This window comes from Aquarana catesbeiana, linkage group LG04 (assembly GCF_042186555.1).
Source record: "Aquarana catesbeiana isolate 2022-GZ linkage group LG04, ASM4218655v1, whole genome shotgun sequence".
Lineage (NCBI taxonomy): Eukaryota > Metazoa > Chordata > Amphibia > Anura > Ranidae > Aquarana > Aquarana catesbeiana.
This window is the reverse complement of record NC_133327.1, coordinates 568,913,376-568,934,619: the sequence shown is the minus strand read 5'-3', so window position 1 is coordinate 568,934,619 and position 21,244 is coordinate 568,913,376. Positions and strand designations below refer to the sequence as shown.

The window sequence follows — 21,244 nt, the reverse complement described above, 5'->3', positions numbered from 1 at the left end:
AAAATCGGCTGTCGCTGCAGCCCCACTAATGGTGCGAAATACGCACGAAAATTCTTAGATAAGATTTTCGAAAAGAAAAATTCTTTCGGAATTCGACCCGTTGTATGGCCTTGCCTTAGGCATGAAAGGGTTAACAAATCTTGCTCTGTGTTCATTCTTCCCATACAATGGGCTGGGAAGTGATGAACATTCCCCCGGAACACTGGGAAAGTTTTTGCTTACTAATGGAATTCCAGTCCAACAATCCATAGAGAAGGGAATGCTATGAGACGTCACTAGTAACGGTCCCGCACACAGGACATGACCCCCCCCCCTATAATGTGAACACCCCCCTTCCCATCCATGTAGTAGGAAGGTGGACCCCCCGATCCTGCTGAGCTGTTTCCGTTCAGTCACATGACCGGCCTGAGCTCGGGATGAGCACAGCGCTGTGTGTCTAGAGATCCGCTCCCTGATGGTGGACTGTATACCGGGGACTCCATATACCGGGGACCGGGGAGGACACCATACACCGGGGACACCGTGCACCGGGGAGGACACCGCTCTCATTCATCATGTCTGAAGGAGGAGTGAAAGCCGGGAAGATCGGAGCGGAGGAGGAGGAGGAGGTAGGTGGATTGGTAATGGACAGAGCCCCGGGATCAGTACGGAGAGGAGAAGAGATTACAGAACTTTTCACAAAGTATTTTGCGTTCAGGTAAAAGAAGAGATCGGATGAGTGGAGAGGAGTCCAGGACTTTCCTTATCACTACCTATGAATACACAACTGTGATGGGAAATTTGAGGGTTAAATGTGATGACTTTTTTGGTGGTGAAGTACAGCCGCCCATAGGAGAAGGGTCACGTATGTGCGGGGCGTGTTTACGTTCACACGTCGCAGGTACCAGCGACAAATGGGGGAAATCGCCCGACCCGCTTTAAGTGACACGTCACAGGGAACCGTCTGGTGCTGCGGCACCGCTTGGTTTCGCACACGCAGAAAACGTGCCGCGTTCGCTGATGCATGCGGGTGCCGTTAAGCGTTAGACCCCTTTCACACTGGGGCCCGCCCGTGTGTTAGCGGTAGAGCTGCGCTATTCTGGCTAAAATGAAAACCACGATTTTTTTGCTTAGAAGATAGATCACGATTCTCGCGGTGTAACGTCATCTTTCACATTAAAACAAAAAAAACAAAAATTGGGCTAACTTTACTGTTTCGTTTTTCTTTTTTTTTTATTCATTGAAGTGTATTTTTTCCCAAAAAAATTGCATTTGAAAGACCGCTGGGCAAATACAATGTGACATAAAATATTGCAGCTATTGCCATTTTATTCCCTAGGGTCTCTGCTAAAATATATAGAATGTTTTGGGGTTCCAAGTCATTTTCTAGCGAAAAATATTGATTTTACCTTAAGAAACAAGTGTCAGAAAAAGATTAAAGACTTTAAGTGGTTAAACTTCTTGTATTTACATGTTGTTTAAAAACTTGGCAGACTGCCTGGATTTTTTTTTCTTTACACAGAAGTTTATCCCTTTGATCTAAGAAGGAAGATTTAGTTACAATGTTTCATGTTAAAAACTTGGCAGACTGCCCAGATGTTTTCTTTTGACAGCTGAGTGAGCAGATAAGTCTCTCCACTTGCTATATGAAAGAATCGGCAAACTCTGCAATAGAGATCATCAGGGGGGTTGAATCGAGATCACGATTTTTTAACTATTAATTTTGCAGCTCTAGTTAGTGGTAAAGCACCCCTTTCACACTGGGGCGGCAGGTCTGTTAGCGGTAAAGCGCTGCTCGTTTCAGACCCCTTTCACACCGGGGCGGCGGGTCTGTTGGGCTACTTTCACACTAAGGTGTTGGCGGTAAAGTGCCACTGTTTTTAGCGGCGCTTTGCTGTCATTTTAGCGGTGCTATTCGCCCGCTAGTGGGGAGCTTTTAACCCCCGCTAGCACCTGAAAAGGGTTAAAACCGCCCACAAAGTGCCGCTGCCCATTGATTTTAATGGGCAGGGGTGATACATATACACCACTCCTACAGCGCTGCAAAATATGCGGCTTGCAGGACTTTTTTTTACCGTCCTGCAAGCGCACCGCTCCAGTGTGACAGGAGAGGCTCTTTACAGGCGCTGTATAAAAAAGCGCACCGCTTGCGCCTCAAAAGCTCCACAAAAGCGCTTGTCGTTTTATAGGCAGTTTTCAAGCGCCTCAGTATGAAAGGGGGCTAATGGCACCCCAGTCTTAGTCTGTAGGGTTCACTATTGAGTTGGCCCACCCTTTGCAGATATAACAGCTTCAACTCTTCTGGGAAGGCTGTCCACAAGGCTAGGATTGTGTCTATGGGAATGTTTGACCACTCTTCCAGAAGTACATTTGTTAGGTCAGGTACCGATGTGGATGAGAAGGCCTGGCTCGCAGTCCCAAAGGTGTTCTATCAATTGAGGTCAGGACTCTGTGCAGGCCAGTCAAGTTCCTCCACCCCAAACTCGCTTATCCATGCCTTTTATTAGTGATGGGCTCAGGTGTGTTCAGATCGAACCCGCCAGGAAGCCGTCACTGCACACCGCCAATCATAGGCAGTGAGGCATTTCCCGACTGGCAGCTGCACATACACATGCTGCCTATGATTGGTGGTGTGCAGTGCCGGGTTCGATCCAAACACACCCGAGCCCATTATAAGTCTTTATGGACCTTGCTTGTGCACTGGTATGCAGTCATGTTGGAACAGGACGGGGCCATCCCCAAACTGTTCCCACAAAGTTGGGAGCATGAAATTGTCCAAAATGTCTTGGTATGCTGACGCCTTAAGAGTTCCCTTAACTGGAACTAAGGGGCCAAGCCCAACCCCTGAAAAACAACCCCATACCATAATCTCCCCTCCACCAAATGATTTGGACCAGTGCACAAAGCAAGGTCCATAAAGACATGGATGAGTGAGTTTGGGGTGGAGGAACTTGACTGGCCTGCACAGAGTCCTGACCTCAACCCAATAGAACACCTTTGGGATGAATTAAAGCGGAGACTCGAGCCAGGCCTTCTCATCCACATCAGTGCCTGTCCTCACAAATGCTCTTCTGGAAGAATGGTCAAACATTCCTGTAGACAGCCTTCACAGAAGAGTTGAAGCTGTTATAGCCTGAGCAATCTTCACATGCTCCGTTTGATGTGCATTGCTAGAGCTTTTTTTTTTTTTTCTTGGGAGGGTGCATGTGATCAGCACAGGGCCAGTCAGCGCTGTCCAGACAGAGGGTCAGGGGTCATGCAGCCTCATAGGACAGTCAGAGTAGAATGAAAGCTTCTCCTACAAGCTTTAACCAGTGCTTGGCCAGACACTGATAGAAGTCACAAGACTGCTATATGCTGCGGGTGAGAAAAGGTATTTAGCAGTTTACATTTACTAAAATAATTGCATTCCATGTTCTGTGTACTGTGGGAGACCAGATATAGTGAATGCAGGCTCCTTTAAGTTTGTCCAGTTTATCAGGAATTGACTAAAATTTGCTCCGTGTATGGCATGGGCAGTGCAATGCTTTGTTACAGTGTATCGCACCATTAACTTTTTTAAAATTCTTTTGAAATGTCCCAGAAAGACATAACATTCAACTTTATGTACCAAACCTTGTTGGGATGCAGTGCAGTTCATCACAGCAAGCTGCGCTAAGTCTTGGTTCACATTATCAGCCGCATGTGTATCGTGCAGGAAGCACAACGCATTCTTGTTTAAGCCCATTCATTTTGAATGGACTCAAATCGCATCAAAGACGTGCATGCACCAATTTTAGAACTGCACTGCAAATCGCATGGTACTTTTAAACAAGCGATCTGGTGCCGGCAAGCGCACTGCATTTGCGACCTGCGTTTGGGTGCGGTGACTTTAAGATTGCACTGACATCTGCAGCAGATTGCGAGCACAGTGCGATTTGAATACCGCACAGGAAATGCACATGGATTGCTGCATTTCCCACACCACATTAGTGTGAACCTAAGTAAAAATTCATGCCCTACTTTTTTTTTTTTTTTTTTGTGACAATGTTTCATATTTGGAATGCAACACACAACATGGTCACATTCCCTTGTTTTTTTTTTTTTTAATATATTTTGTTTATTGCTAAAATGTATCAGTTTAACAACACTTTTTTTTCACCTACTGTGTGTATTTATTATTGGCTAACCTGGTACATCATGGTGATTACAAAGAAATTTCTGCAATTTGTAAGGGCTCCTTCACCCAACGGACTCGGCTTTACTCAGCGATCCGATGAATGACAAGTCCATCTCCGCTCACTGTGCTAATGACGGACCTGTCAGAGCCCCGCTCTCCTCTATGGGAGATCGGATGAAAACAGACTGCCTGTCCGTTTTCATCCGATCCACCAGGCAGATGGAAAATAGGGTCTGGATTTCACAGACAGGATCGAATTGGATAGCGGCAGATGTCAGCTATGAATGGAGTGTCCGATCAGGTCTGCCTGGAAAGCTTGTGTGAAAGGGGCCTAAGTTATACTGTATATGTATGTGTGTATATGTATGTATCTGTGTGTGTGTGTGTGTGTGTGTATATATACAAATATATATTACAGTTGTGCTCATAAGTTTACATACCCTGGCAGAATTTTACGATTTCTTGGCCATTTTTCAGAGAATATGAATGATAACACAAAAACATTTCTTTCACTCGTGGTTAGTGTTTGGCTAAAGCCATTTATTATCAACCAACTGTGTTTACTCTTTTTAAATCATAATGGCAACAGAAACTACCCAAATGACCCTGATCAAAAGTTTACATACCCTGGTGATTTTGGCCTGATAACATGCACACAAGTTGACACAAAGGGGTTTGAATGGCTATTAAAGTTAACCATCTTCACCCGTGATCTGTTGTGATTAGTGTGTGTGTATAAAAGGTCAGTACGTTTCTGGACTCCTGACAGACCCTTGCATCTTTCATTTAGTGCTGCACTGACGTTTCTGGATTCTGAGTCATGGGGAAAGCAAAATAATTGTCAAAGGATCTGCGGGAAAAGGTAGTTGAACTGTATAAAACAGGAAAGGGATATACAAAGATATCCAAGGAATTGAGAATTCCAATCAGCAGTGTTCAAACTCTAATCAAGAAGTGGAAAATGATGATGGGTTCTGTTGAACCCAAACCATGGTCAGGTAGACCAACTAAAATTTTAGCCACAAATGGCCAGGAAAATTGTTCGGGATGCAAAGAAAAACCCACAAATAACTTCAGGTGAAATACAGGACTCTGAAAACATGTGGTGTGGCTGTTTCAAGATACACAATAAGGAGGCACTTGAAGAAAGATGGGCTACATGGTCGAGTTGCCAGAAGAAAGCCATTAAAAATGCAATTGCCACATAGTATCCCGCTTACAATACACCAAACAGCACAGAGACAAGCCTCAAATCTTCTGGCACAGTCATTTGGAGTGATGAGATCTAAATTGATCTTTTTGGCCACAACCATAAACACTACATTTGGAGAGGAGACAACAAGGCCTATGATGAAAGCTACGGAGGTGGATCGCTGATTTTTTGGGGATTTGTGAGCTCCAAAGGCACAGGAAATTTGGTCAAAATTGATGGCAAGATGTATGCAGTATGTTATCAAAAAATACTCGGAATATTTGCATTCATCAGCCAAGAAGCTGCGCATGGGACGTACTTGGACATTCCAACATGACCATGATCTAAAACACAAGGCCAAGTCCACCGGTCATTGGCTACAGCAGAATAAAGTGAAGGTTCTGGAGTGACCATCTCAGTCTCCTGACCTCAATATCATTGAGCCACTCTGAGGAGATCGCAAACGTGCAGTTCATGCAAGACAGCCCAATAATTTACAGGAACTGCAGGCTATTTGCCAAGAGGAATGGGCAGCTTTACCATCTGAGAAGATAAAGAGCCTCATCCACAAATACCACAAAAGACTTCAAGCTGTCATTGATGTTAAAGGGGGCAATACACGGTATTAAGACCTGGGGTATGTAAACTTTTGATCAGGGTAATTTGGGTAATTTCTGTTGCTATTATGATTTAAAGAGTAAACACAGTTGATTGATAATAAATGGCTTCAGCCAAACACTAACCATGAGTGAAAGAAAAGTTTTTGTGTTGTCATTCATATTCTCTGAAAAGTGAACAAAAAAATCATGAATTCTGCCAGGGTATGCAAACTTATAGGCACAAATATATAATATATATATATATATATATATATATATAATAGAAATTAGTAAGGACCTATTCACGCCAGATGCACTGGGCTGAGTTGGACAGCCTTGCCCAACTCAGTCTCAACATAGGAAATGCAAGTAGCCTTATTTTGTGTTATTACAGTTCACACCACTATGCTGCTTTGTTGTGTGGTGAAAACTTATTATATGTAGTACTTTTTTCAGCAGTGTGGTGCAATGCAAGTCACTTCTTTGCATTATGTTATAGCTAATAGAACTGAATGAAATGTCACTTTGTGACATTTGAATAAAGTTCAAACAAGAAACATTACAGTGCAATGCATTGTTTACAGCACATTGGCACCATCACATGCCAGCGGGCGTGTGCAGCGATGGTGTGAATAAGCCCTAAAGCTGTATAAAATCCCACTGACCATGTGAATTTGGGCCGTGGTCACATTGTAAACTAGCACCTTGGAAGATTTTGATGAGAAACAGATTAACTGTTAAATTGTAATGAAGTTGGTAAACATTTACAGACGTTAGAGTGCCAGTGTCCTTTTCAGCTCAGAATCTGTTTATAGTGATTGTGGTGACCTTATGACTGCTCAGATGAAAAGGCTATTTGGCACAGATTTTTTTTTTTTTGCTGGGAGTTAGAAATTCAGGTTATTTTTGCAATGGTGGAAAAGGATTATGCACTATCCCACAAACCAATGAAAACATCCCAAAGTGTACTCCATCCACCCTGAAGTTTCTGCAGTTTCTGCAGTTCATGCAAAGTGAACTTTAACCCCAGAAAAAAAAAGTTTTACCATAGGAACCAGCACAAATAGTTTAGTTTTTTTGATGTGGCAAGTACATTTTCACACCCTTCACCTGGGTCCTCCAAAAGCATCCTTCGGCCCCCAAGTAAATTAACAGAGGCAGATGATACCCATCAGTCCCTGAACAGCCATTGAAGTAATGGATAGGGATCTGAATAGGCACACTCTAAAGAATAAGGAAGATGGGCCTAGAGACTTCTACAAAAGAGTTATAGTGGGGGAATCCTCATCCTAATATAGTTTTCCTGCTGATTTCAGACACCGTTTTCCACAGGTAGAAGGGAAAGTAAAACATTTCCAAAATTTGTAAACTTTGGAGCTTGGTTCTGCCCCCATACTTTGCTACCCTAGACACTGGCTCACAAGTTTCATCATGGTAAATATAGCCCTGGATGCAAGGAGAGTAGGTTTAACGGAAAAGATAATACCAAACCAGGGATGATGACAAGAGAGGTAAGATGGCAGACAATAGCAGCTGACCGCAGTCATCACATCAGGAGTCCAGAACAAGCATCTTACTTTGAACTTGATATTTCACATTGGGTCATAGGTCTCTTCTTCTGTGGATACCAGCAATAATTTTCAGGTTAGTGTGGGTATGTACATAAGATGTGGGGGACTCTGCCCTACATAACACCGAAGACTTCTTTGTCTAGTTTGACCTAGTTTGGTTTTGGAAAGAGTTGGGAAGGTAGAGGGACAGTGTCACGTACCTGGTGGGTAGAGCCTGGTTTATGCAGAGGAAGGCCTCTCTTGCACCTCTGGCCCGACGGGCCTGGTATGGACTGGGGGGGGGGCCAGGCCCCACGGCGTTTTTTTTTTTTTTTTATGTATATTGCCGAGATCTGGCAATACAATACACCGTGAGCAAGTTTTTAAATTACAGTTTTTCCTTTAAAAATGTCATTTTGCTGCAGTACTGTTATAAACATGGGAAAGATGCGCTACTTTACAGGCAGACTAGGGGGATCCCCCAGGTACAATATTTTAACGGAATATTTCATTTTTATTGTTTCAATTTAAGCATTATTAAAATCGCTGCTCCTGAAAAAACTGCCGTTTTTTAAAAACTTTTTTTGCATTGATACATGTCCCCTGGGGCAGTATTCGGGTCCCTAAACACTGTTTTTTGGCAATAACTTGCATATAGCCTTTAAAATGAGCACTTTTGATTTTTCATGTACGTGTCCCGTAGACTTTAACAGTGTTCGCATGTTCTGGTGCAAACCGAACCGGGGGGTGTTCGGCTCTTCCCTAGATAGAGGTACAGCTTGTCCATTTAAGCCTCATCCTATAGTAATTTCCACACTCCCATCATACATATTATTCATACAGTTAGTTGTAAACACAGTGTATGAAAGGTTCATCCAAGTGCTGGAAAGGGAGCTTGACTCAGTGCTTTTCTCAGTCTCCTATTGATGTTTCATCAGGCATTTTAATGGCGTTAAAGTCTATAGCAAATCATAGAACCTAGAACTTGCCTTGATCTTGTACAAATGAATTGTATATTTACAAGAATAGTTACATAGTTTTACCACATCATCTGAACAAGTACAGAAACTGTGTGTCCACTATACACCCCACACAAGCATCCTGACCTATTCAATTCTCCTCCTTGCAGATACAGGACTATCCCAGGGGGACCAAGGATCTCACCATCAATAGACACTAATAGAATAGTAAAGGTAGTGAACCCTAATTATTGGTTCAGACAGGGCATTGCCAATCAGCGGTAACAATGAGGCTTAAAACAAGTGTATAGAATAGCAAATTTAATTGTTACCTTAGTATTCCATTAGCATTGCAGAGGCTGTAGCACTAGCACCCCTCAATTTGCGGAGATGATAGCCAGACAATTGACTTCCATTGCTAACTCATTCAGCCCCTGAGTGTGGTGTACTGTACTTTAGTATCATTGACTACATACAGTAAGTGGCGCTATGTTCCACCACAATATGGCCAACTTGTCTGCTGCCAGAACTGAAATCAAGTCGTCCTGAATGCTTCTTTACCATTCAGGAGAAGCCTTGTAATTTTATCAATGAATACAAGGCTTCCTCTGGCCAAGGTAGAGAGGCGGGCTGATGACATCACAATTTCCTGGGCCAATCAGACAATAACTTGTAATAACTGATAAAAATACACACTGAACTATTTACAGTCAAAGTAAGCCTGGAATTCATGCAATGCTCATTATGAGTTGGACTTCTGATTGTACTGGTTACAGCCTCCAGGCTAATATGTTTGTCATGTCTTCTTTCGGTGTCAGCAGCATTCATTTACCACTAGGTCTGGACTTGTTAAAGTGGTTTAAAAGGCTAAAAGATGCATTATTTGCATTAATCATTTTCCACCCAGCCAATTTACATAAACGGCGGGGTAGGTGCTCCCTAATTCCGAAAGGACGTACCCATATGTCCTCCCAGAACATTTCCCTGTGCATCCGATGTACCCAGCTGTGTCCACCGGACACAGATGATTACCGATCATGGTACCTGGCCGATGAGAGCAGCCCATGGTAACATGTGATCGCTGTGACCAATCGCAGCAACCACAGTTACAATAGTAAGCGTGGCTGTCATTCATGATGCCTTCCTTACTACTGAGATGACCTCTGTAATTGGTCACAGTGATCACATGGTACCAGGGCCAATCACAGAGCCCTGTACCATGTGATAGCTGTTACTAATCACAGTAGTAAGCAAGGTTTCATGAATGAAACCTTTGAACAGTGTTAGAAATTGCTTATTATCATCATCACTGTAATAAACAATCGGACTGTGGAAAAAATAATCCCTGATTCCATTACCTCCTCCCCATGCAGAGTAGTACAGTGTTACTATGGTAACACTGCACTGCCCCAGTCAGTGTCCCTAATCAACGCCACACCAGTCAGTCAGTTATAGTGTCCCTGATCACCGCCGCACCAGTTACAGCCATAGCGATCTGAAGTGGGAGCGGGTACATGTCAAAGCCAGGTATTTGGGTCCCCCCCCAAATGGGGCGGGGGAGGATGCAAACAAGCAGAACTCCCCTTTTGGGTGGAGTTCTTCTTTAAGTTAAAAAAAAACAAAATCTTTTTGCCTTTTAGAACCAATATTATTACCGCATTAATGAGCCAGAATTGTTCTCTTTTTTTCTCTGCTCAGAATCTTCTCCTGGCTGCCGCTTATGTTTATGATGCTCAGTACAACAGAAACATTCCTTTTGAAACATCACCCCAGTCAATAAGGTTAGTATATTTCAATCTATGACATGAAAAGCTTTTTTGTTGTTTTACAGGAATGGACTGACAGCCTAATAAGCAACCAAGTGCTCTATATGGACAAAGTCTGTCAAATTCCCTGTATTCCAAACAACCAACCCGTGGTTGAAGGAAAGAAAATCGACCCATCTATGGCCAGGTTTACTGTTTTTGACAATTACCCCCAAAAAATATTATGCTGTGCTGTTCCCACCAACTACATTACCTGCCTGCAGTTTGTATGTTAGTTGGGCAGTTTCCTTCCACAATCCAAACGCATACTGGTAGGTTAATTGTCCTCCACCCAACGTTGGCCCCTCTTTGTAAGCTCATTTAGGAGAAGGAACTGATGTGAATGCTTCTGTGTTTTCTGGTTACTAGTCTAATATATAGAAATTTCATATACTGTAAATGCATTAAGGATTAAGATGTTAAATTAAATAGTTTTATCTGCTTTAATTACTTTATGTTGTCACTATGATGTACATTTTTGTTTTGTAGACTTTACTATTTCTATAACCACTGGGCTATGCAGCTGGCAACCTATGTCTGTATAACGGTTGACTTAGCTCTGGCAGTTTTTGAAGAGCCTGCTGTATATCCACTTCCATTCCTGGTAAGATTGGATTACTGAACCTGGTATAAATCTGACCACAGGCAATATATTATAGTTAGACATGCCCTGGATCTCTGTCACATAAACACATAGTCACATAAACGTGTATGTTTAGGTTACTTGAGTTTGCTTCTTTATGCTAGGGGAAGCTGGCAGACATCGTGACCCGTGGTATCTTGGTGTGCCGCTCAGGCTTTGCTGGGAGTGCCGCTGGTGGGGTGGAGCTTGTCCTAGTTCCTGCTGTAGCTCAAAGGAAAAGGGAGGAGGTAATCCCTAAAGCCGGACAACCGTGTCGTCCTGTGGTTGGTGTCAGTGTCAACCTCAGCCTAGGCTCCAACCAGGCTACGTCCCAGTGTGTTTCACCCCCCCCGAGCTTAGTCACAGTAATCATGACAGGGCGGAGCGAAACGCATTGGGGTGTGTGGCCTGGTTGGAGCCCATGCTGAGTTTGCCGCATGACACTCCGACACTAACCACAGGATGAGACGGATGTGCAACTTTAGGGATTACCTCCTCCCTTTTTCCTTTGACTGGCAGACATCACCAGCATTTTTTTTTTAAATCTCTAGCTGGGAATAGTAGTGTGCAGCTATGAGGTATTTGTATTTAAAAAAAAAAAAGTGTCTATTCCAGCTACAAAGCATAAAATTGTGGCCTATGGCCATCTTCTACAAGATGACAAGATAAATATCACACAGATCAGCTAATACAATCCTACATTTTGATGCCAGAAGACAGTTTGTGATCACAATAAAGGGGAATTGCAACTTTATTAATAGTCTGATTGCAATGTGACAAAATTAGTCAAACCAGCTGTAAATTATATATTAGAGTGTATGTATAGGCAAAACTTTTTAAAGGTTTAAGGGATAAGTTCACTTTAGGAACATGTCATATGTTCCACCCGTTTTAAGGGTGGAACATGTAACCTGTTCCAGCATCTGAAGTGGGTGCGGGCAGAAGGTGATCTTCTGCCCGCACCCGCTGTCACTATGTGCAAACAGGACGGCCTTGTGTAGCACCACCCACGCGGCCGCTTCATTCATTTGTAGTTTTCTGTGAGTAAATGCTTACAAGTACCGTCGCCTATTGCAGCTGATGGCTTTTCGTTTTCAATGAGCTACAAGGGCGCTGGTAAGCATCCCCATAGTCCATTGATCTCCCTGCTCTCAGGTAACTGCCTACCTGTACGAGGTACAGACAGACAGACAGCTATTCTGAGAAGTCTGTAGGAGCTCGACATTGCTCCTGTGATCTGCTGATCATGGGTTCAATGCTCTGCAGGCTCCTTAGAAAAAAATAAATACACTTTTTATTTTTTACCTATGCATTTATTTTATTTTTTTTTTAAAGGTGAGCTTATCCTTTAACACTCCTGTGCATTTATAATATGCTGTCTAGGGAATGCTCATTGGAAGATTCCCTCCACCTCTAGGGACAACTCTAAAATTTTGGATTCCCCTCCGCTCTTTTTATAGGTGACAATGGTCACCAGTTCAATTTTTTTTTTTCTTTTATAATTTGTATTTGCTATAGCTGTACATAGGAATACAGAGGAGTGAATCTCCCCTATGGGAATACAGACACCAAAGATAACTTGACAGAGGTATTTCTTGCTGTATCCAAAAAAGAAGGTTTTTGCCTAGAGATGCACCTTATCATAAGTAACTGTACTTGATCTTTATCTGACTTATTATTCTTTGTTTTTCAGGCTACTTCCATTGTCGAAGTTTTCTGCCTAATGGCTTTCTTTGCGCGCCTTGTACATTTTAGTAAAGTCACTCCTCGCAACGTGTTCTGGAAAGACACCAAGAATATCTGTGTAATTGTCACAATACTGGTAGGTAATTTATACTTGTGTACGACCAGCCTGTCCACACATGGATCAAAATTTGGCTGATCCCTGCTGAACCAGCCAACTTTCAATCCATGTATGGCTGGTTTTAGTCTTTTGTTTGTGGGTGTGGTAGGTGTCAGTTCAAAGTTCAGGTCACTGGCCACCACCCCCCACTGATTTTAATTTTTACCTTTTATATTAATGCATGCTGTTTTCAGGCAGCCATTTTACTATTTGTTTGGGGTCCTGGTGCAAGCAAACATACAAAATAATGTACATGCACCATTTGTGACAACTCATCACACCACAACATACACACTGATATGTGGTAAAACAATATAGTGCAGGTATATTTGTTTTTACTGTATACAAAAAGAGGTTTAACTTTGCATTAATATTGTATGTTTTATTTTGGACAGCTTAATTTAATCGATCTTATTATCTATGGATGTTTGAGTATAGCTCACATTCACAGCATTCGATGGTCAAGAGTGCTACGTCCCATTTACTTGGTTAACTTTGCTGAAAGTCGGCAGGTACGTTAATGCTCCCATATTTTTGTTGTGTTTTCTGTTGCATTTTTTTCTCTTTCAATTTAACCACTTGCTACCCAGGTCAATTCTGACACTTTGCTCCTACATGTAAAAATCATAATTTTTTTTTGTTAGAAAATTACTCAGAACTCCCAAACATTATATATGTTTTATAGCAGAGACCCGAGAGAATAAAATGATGGTCGTTGCGACTTTTTATTTTGCACGGTATTTGAGCAGTAATTTTTCAAATGCGTTTTTTTGGTAAAAAAAATCTGATTCATGCATTTAAAAAAACAAAACAATAAAGTTAGCCCAATTTTGTTTGCATAATGTGAAAGTTGATTTTATGCCAAGTAAATAGATACCTAACATGTTGCGCCAAACTTCGGTACTTAAAAATCCCCATTGGCGACTCTTGAAATTTTTTTTTACAGGTTACCTGTTTAGAGTTACAGGTCTAGCGCTAGAATTATTGCTCTCACTCTACCGTTTGCGGCGATACTTCACATGTGGTTTGAACGTAGTTTACATATGTAGGTGCGACCTACGTATGCGTTCGCTTCTGCACGCGGGGACAGGGGCGATTTAAATGTATTTTTTTTTGTTTGTTTATTTTACTTTCATTTTTCTATTTTGACATTTTTTTTTTCTTTTCACTTTTTTTTTTAATCATGTTTTTTCCTATTACAAGGAATGTAAACATCCCTTGTAATAGGAATAGTTTGTGACAGGTCCTCTTTACAGCGAGATCTGGGGTCAATAAGTCCCCACATCTCGCCTCTAGGCTGTGAAACCTGGAAAAAAACCAAAACATCCTGGCTTCCCAGCTGAGGCAGCGGGAAGGGCATCATAACATCGCACCCGGCCTCCGAGAAAGTAGAGATGTCCGGCTGCCGTCAGGCCCACTGGATTCTGTATGGTAAACTTCCGGCATGGACTAACTATTGTACGGGTGAATCGGAAGAAGCATCGTAGGGCATCTTGCAAACATCTGCCTGCAAGAACGATCAAGTAGCTGAAAAGCCGCTATGATTGTTCTTATGGTGCAGGGAATTGCCGGCTGTAAAAGAAGATATCTGAATGATGCCTGCAACTGCAGGCATCATTCAGATATCCCCACTCAAAGTCGATGACGTAGTTTAGCAGGAAGTGGTTAAAGAAGTTCTTCACTTATTTATAATGTTTTTATTGTACTTGAGTACCACTGTTGGGGACTTTCATATATTGGTAGTTAATTCTATGACTTCGAAAACCTCTTTAAAAAAAAGTCTCTCGACTTCCATAGAATTTAGTAGAAGTAATATAATTTGTGCTTTTTAAAGATCTTAATTAGAATCTGGTAGAAAAAAAGTTTAGAATAGTACAAACCTAAAATCATAGTCATGTTAGAGATTTTAAGCCGCTTAAATAGCAATTACTGTTTTTTTGTGGTTTTTTTTTTTTTTTTCTTAATTTTTGCAGTCTTCACAAAATAACATGCCCCAAGCCAGAATGTGTATGTGGACCATTTTTTTTTCAAAAACGTGATCAAACCAAACCCATTTTTATGATAATTCTAATAGACTACTTGACCTTACACAATAACAATACACAGCAATAAAAGAAAATGGCCCTGTTGAAAAGTTTTTCTCATCATTAATTTCATGCATTTCCCCCTAAAGCATCAATGACAGCTTGCAGTCTCTTGCGATAGTTGTGAATGAGGCCCTTTATTTTCTAATGTGGTAACACTGCCCATTATTCTAATAAAAAAGCTTCCAGGTCCTATATGCTTCTTATGTAGCATGAACTACAACTCTGCAATCCTCCCAAAGTGGCTCAATGGTGTTGAGTTTAGGAGACTGTGATGATGGGCACTCCAGGATCTGCACTTTTTCCCCCTTCGTCTTTCAGGACAGCCACCATGAGAGAGATAGTCTCCTCCTCTTCCTCTAGGAAACACTGCGCCAGCCCATAAATTCTTACTTCCCCCTGCCAGACCTCAGTATTAGTGTTTCCTCCGGTGGGGAGACACTGTGCAAGGAACCAGGCCACTCAGTCAGGGTGACTGTGGCTGTTTATATTTTTTGGAGCCTGTAATGGGAGCAGGGGCTTCCTAGGGGCATGGGGGGGACTTACCCCTCGTTCTGTTGCCACCACTTCCTAGCCGAGCGCGGCTTCAGGCTGTGGGGGCTCCCTATCGCGGCTACAGGGCTGCAGCATGCAAGCGTTCACCTTTCCTGTATACTATACAGACTGCTCTCTTTTTTTCTTTTGGAACTAGGCGGGCCGGATGATGGGCGACGTCATTTCCGGCGGAAGGGCGAAAGCTTGCCTTTGACCCGCGGCTTCCGGTTCCGGGTCGCGGCGCTGATAGGGAAGCCAGGCACAGGCTGGAGACGAGTCTGGGACGCGCACAGGCAGCGTAGGACTCGGTAGTAGCAACCACCTGCAAGTCATGTCGGAAGCAGATGCTCAGCCAACGGACACTACCTCCAGCCTTCCTAAGGTAAGAGTGCCCTGGGGAAGAGTACTCTTTATCTAGGACTGTTCCTCCATGTATAGTTCCTGTCATGGGGGGGCAGACACCCTGGGTGGTCAGGGGGAGGGAGGCTCAGATCCCCACATATTAAAGAGGGTCTAGTGCACTCCCAGGGTTGTATCCTTGTTTTAAAAAAAAAAAAAAAAAAAAAAAAAAGTGACAAAATGTTTGTTTTTTCTTTTCATGTATTTCAGAAAGCTACAGAGAAGTCTAGGTCTACACATAGCTCTAAGAAGAGGTGTGCCTCTTGCAGGGACACATTAGGGGAAGCATGGACAAAGGTCTTGTGTAGGGAGTGCATAGACTCCCTTGTTAAGGAGAGGGACTCTGAACAGGAGTCAGGACTTGCAGCCTCGGTTAAGGAGCTTTCGTCCACCTTCTCTTCATTTAAAGCCTTATTTGAAAGGTTTCAGCCTCCCATTAGTCCAGCTCCCCAGGATACAACCCCGCCTCAGGCTCAGGGCTCTGCTCCTGCCCAACCTGCAACTTCAGTTAGGGCAGAGGAAGCTCCAGGGCCCTCCGGAGTGGAACAAAGACAACCAGACAGTTCCTCCTCCGATTCCCAGGATGGTTCAGAGGGGGAGGACCAGGACGGGGAGTCCAGGAAATCCTCCAGATATAAATTATCCCTGGAAGAGGTAGAGGACCTCTTAGGGGCTATTTATACAAACCTCGGTATTCAGGAAGACAGGAAACCCCTGACCCTTCATGACCAAATGTACAAGGGCTTGGGGGAACAAAGGAGGAAGGTTTTTCCAGTACATGAGGTACTGGTTGAAACTATTAAAAAAGAGTGGCAAGATCCCGAAAGGAAACCCTTTTTTTCTAGATCCTTAAAGAGGAGATTTCCATTCTCGGGTGATCCTACATCTATCTGGAATAAAAATCCCAAGTTAGATGCCGCCTTCTCCCAGGTTTCCAGACACACAGACCTGGCTTTTGAGGACATGGGGGCCTTGGTGGATGTCATGGATAAGAGAATAGACTCTCTCCTCAAAAAGACTTGGGATTCAACAATTGGTAACTTAAAACCCGAGTTGGCTGTCACAGTAGTGGCTCGCAATCTGGAGCACTGGCTCTCTAAGATTCAAGAGCATATTGAAGCTGGAACGGCAAAAGAAACCATTCTATCTTCTTTCCCTACGATTCTGCGGGGTATCGCCTACATAGCTGATGCCTCAGCAGAATCAGTCCGTATGTCGGCCAGATCAGCGGCTCTGGCCAATTCGGCCAGGAGAGCCCTCTGGCTAAAAACTTGGCCGGGCGATAGCGCCTCTAAGGTCAAGTTGTGCAGCATACCGTTAACGGGAGACCTTCTCTTCGGCCCAGGGTTAGAGACCGTCTTGGACCGCACAGCAGACAGGAAGAAATCCTTCCCAGTTAAGCGGAAAACCCCTACACATACAAAGAAGGGGTTTCGTCCGCAAAAGCGTAAAGAAACTCCAAAGCCGGAAGGGCAAAAGAAGTTTTGGGGTCAGAAAGGCAAGGGCAGGGGAGGGGCGATTTTTCGCCCTCCTGAACAGCCCCGTAAAAGCCAATGACTCCCTAACCAGGGTGGGGGGAAGACTGGGGGCCTTCCTCCCACAGTGGGAGGCAATATCCCCCAATCGCTTTATCCTAGGGATTATAAGAAGGGGGTACCATATCGAATTCACAAATCCTCCTCCACGGAGATTTCTTGTCACGCACCTACCCAGGTGTACAGCAAAAGCAGAGGCTCTGTTGGAAGCATTAAGAGATCTGGTAGATCAGAATGTGGTTCTCAGAGTTCCAAAGGCCGAGGAGGGAGAGGGTTTCTATTCACACATCTTCGTAGTGAAGAAACCCACAGGGAAATTCAGACTGATTCTGAATTTAAAGCCCCTGAACAGGTCAGTGACGTACAGGAGATTCCGTATGGAAACAATTTTCACAGTCAGAGCCCTGTTGCCCCGCAACTGCTTTATGGTATCTCTGGACCTAAGGGACGCGTATCTACACGTTCCTATAACAGAAGCCTCGCAGAGGTTTCTTCGGCTAGCGGTAGATGTAGGTGGAACAACGGTACATCTACAGTTTCAGGCGCTGCCTTTCGGGCTATCCCCCTCACCCCGCATTTTCACCAAGGTCTTGGCGGAGGTGATGGCCTTTCTTCGGCTCCAGGGAATATCAGTGATAGCATACCTGGACGACCTGCTCCTATTTGCAGCGTGTCCACTGCAGTTAGTCAGAGATCTAGAACTAACAAAGAGGGTTCTTACAGGTCTAGGGTGGCTAATGAACTTGGAGAAATCCAGTTTGATTCCCTCTCAGCGCATTACGTACTTGGGCTATCTGTTGGACTCAGTGCTACTGAGAGTGTTTCTTCCAGCAGAAAAAGTACAAAAACTGGACAGGGCAGTGGCTGTTCTCCAGTGCAGCAGTCAGGTCTCCATAAGAGTTCTGATGTCGGCCCTGGGACTATTAATCGCTACCCTCCCAGCAGTGCAATGGGCAGGTCTGCACTTTCGTCCCTTACAGTCCTTTGTCCTAAGGGTGTGGGATCACAGTCAGAAAGATCTGGACACCTTGGTACAGGTTCCACCCCAAGTAAAGAGATCCCTCTGGTGGTGGAGGAGGGTCTCAAACTTGTCGCAGGGTCGTCTGTGGTTCATCCCAGTTTCTCAGGTGGTAACCACAGACGCAAGCGTCAAAGGTTGGGGGGCGCATCTGGGTTCCCTTTTAGCACAGGGCACCTGGGAGGGCGACGAACTAAGAAGGTCGTCCAATTGGAAGGAGCTGAGGGCAATCGGGCTAGCACTCAGGTTCTTCAAAGAGGAGCTACAGGGCCACCATGTTCAGGTGCGGTCGGACAACTCGTCCGCCGTGGCCTATGTAAACAAACAGGGCGGCACAAGAAGCGGAGTCCTGTTGGCCTTAGCATCAGACATTCTGAACTGGGCCGAGACTCACACTCTCTCACTCTCAGCAGTCTTCCTGAGAGAAGAAAAGAATGTGATAGCAGATTTTCTCAGCCGAACCAAACTGAGAGAGGGCGATTGGATCCTCAACCAGGAGGTTTTCAATCTCATTTCAGAGAAATGGGGTCCTCCAGAAGTAGATCTGTTCGCGTCAAGAAGCAACGCGAAAGCCCCTTGTTTTTTCTCCCTAAACAGAGGGGAGGGAGCGCGAGGGGTCGACGCGTTGATCCAGAACTGGCATTTCAGAATCTGCTATGCCTTCCCGCCCCCAGCGTTATTACCGGCAGTTCTCAGGAAGTTCCAGATGGAAAACACGTCCCTGATTCTAGTAGCACCACATTGGCCAAAGAGGGCTTGGTTCTCAGTACTCAAGCAGCTAGCGGTCGAACCTCCCTTATTCCTGCCACCTCGAGAGGATCTCCTCTCACAGGGCCCAGTCCTCTGTCCACAGGTTCACCAATGGCAGTTAGCGGCCTGGCTACTGAGGAGGGTATGCTAAGAGCTAGGGGTTTTTCTGAGAAATTAATTTACACCCTCCTCAACAGCAGGAAAAAGGAAACACGCCAGATTTATAAAAAGGTCTGGGTACGTTTCAATGAATGGTGTGCAGAAGGCTCCTTTGCGGTACACAGTCCCACAGCTGTGTTGGAATTCCTTCAGTGCGGGGCAGATAGGGGTTTATCCATAAGTACCCTTAAAGGTCAGGTGTCAGCACTCAGTGCTTATTTAGAAAAGCATCTGGCCACCAATCCATGGGTGGTCAGATTCTTTAGGGCTCTGTCTAGACAAAGACCGGTTCAAGGCCCTCCCTTTCCCAAGTGGGACCTATCGTTAGTTTTACAGGGCCTGACGGGAACCCCCTTTGAACCTTTAGAAGAATGTCTACTAAAGGATCTTACGTTAAAAACAGTTTTTTTGGTAGCAGTGACAACTGCCAGGAGAGTCATTGAGATTGAGGCCTTATCGGTTAGACCTCCTTTTTGCGTTATTTTCCCAGATCGGATCATCTTCAGGACTGATCCAGCATTTTTACCTAAGGTGGCTTCTGGTTTCCACAGAAGTCAGGAGGTAGTTCTACCCTCATTTTGTCCCAACCCCTCGGGGGGAAAGGGAATTAAAATTTCATTCTTTGGACGTAAGGAGATGTATCCTTCAGTACCTAGAGCTGACCAAGAGGTTTAGAAAGTCAGACTCTTTATTTGTTTTGTTTTCTGGGGCCAGAAAAGGATGCAAAGCGTCTCGACGCACTATTGCCAGATGGCTCAGAGTAACCATTGGCCAGACCTATACATTAACAGGGAAAGAAATCCCAATGGGTATAAGGGCACACTCTACCAGAGCTATGGCAGCTTCTCAGGCAGAAAAGGCTGGAGCAACGCCAGAGCAAATATGCAGGGCTGCAACATGGTCCAGCTATGCCACTTTCGTAAAGCACTACAGAGTGGACCTGGTGTCGGCTAGTGAGCAAGCCTTTGGGCGAAAGGTATTGCAAGCTGTAGTCCCACCCTAACTGGTAAGTGCTCGTTCATCCTCTCATGGTGGCTGTCCTGAAAGATGAAGGGGGAAAATTAAAGTTACGTACCGGTAACGTCTTTTCCAGTAGTCTTTCAGGACAGCCCTAGTTACCCACCCGAAATTTTGGGGTGTCTTATAAAAGACTAGAACGCAGCATGATAATGATATGGAATAGTATGTTATTAATGTGTTCTTGTGTCTCCCCAGCTGACCGGAGGTAATCTTGGAATATACTGAGGTCTGGCAGGGGGAAGTAAGAATTTATGGGCTGGCGCAGTGTTTCCTAGAGGAAGAGGAGGAGACTATCTCTCTCATGGTGGCTGTCCTGAAAGACTACTGGAAAAGACGTTACCGGTACGTAACTTTAATTTTTTTTTTTTTTTTTTGCTGCAACCACTGCGCGGTCTACTTGGCCTTATGATTCTGATCATTGCCAAGCTGGAATGTGTGAATTCGCTCCATGGGTAGGTTCCAGACTGATGCAAATTTCCAATTTTCCTAAATGATTTAACTCCTGCTATTTTAACTAAATTCCCTGCCTCTGTAAGTCTCATAACCCCCAAAACAGCAGAGATTCTTAATGGGAAAGGTGTGCTTCTCTTCATAGGCCTTGTTGACTTCTCTCCAACGATAGCGTTATAGTTGTGACCAAAAAGTTCTGTTTTATGCTTATTTCAAAGTTTCATTATTTTTGGGACGTTTTGTGGCTTATCTAAGTGCTGTTTGGCGCACAGAGCCATTTGTTTACTTTTTTCACTACTACTGAACTGCATACAGGCAGCCTGTAGACAGTGAATTTGTAAGCATCAACTGTACGGACTCATTCTTACAGCCAGATTAGACAGATCTACAGGGGCTGGTGCACGAACCCGGATGCAGAGCCTGTACATCCGGGTCTGTGCACCCATACTTGTCAAACTCAGCTGTGTGTGTGGGTCTGCTCAACCAGTGCATACCCACCTACTGTACACTGCTGGCAGGCAGCTTAGCGGTAGTGATACAAAAGTAAACAAATGGCTGCACAGGACTGAGAACCTGTGTGAATAACC

The 21,244-nt window shown here is 44.2% G+C and overlaps 1 protein-coding gene across 1 annotated transcript in view; it reads left to right on the top strand.

Moving 5' to 3' along the window:
* The first annotated feature begins 334 nt into the window (after window positions 1-334).
* Window positions 335-21,244, top strand: part of LOC141140656 (two pore channel protein 1-like) — a 94,105-nt gene continuing 73,195 nt past the window's right edge. The window contains exons 1-5 of the mRNA XM_073628053.1: window positions 335-608; window positions 10,137-10,219; window positions 10,733-10,847; window positions 12,559-12,687; window positions 13,104-13,220. Of these exons, the coding sequence (XP_073484154.1) occupies window positions 555-608; window positions 10,137-10,219; window positions 10,733-10,847; window positions 12,559-12,687; window positions 13,104-13,220 (498 nt within the window). The 5' untranslated portion in view covers window positions 335-554. The remainder of the gene's footprint in view (window positions 609-10,136; window positions 10,220-10,732; window positions 10,848-12,558; window positions 12,688-13,103; window positions 13,221-21,244) is intronic.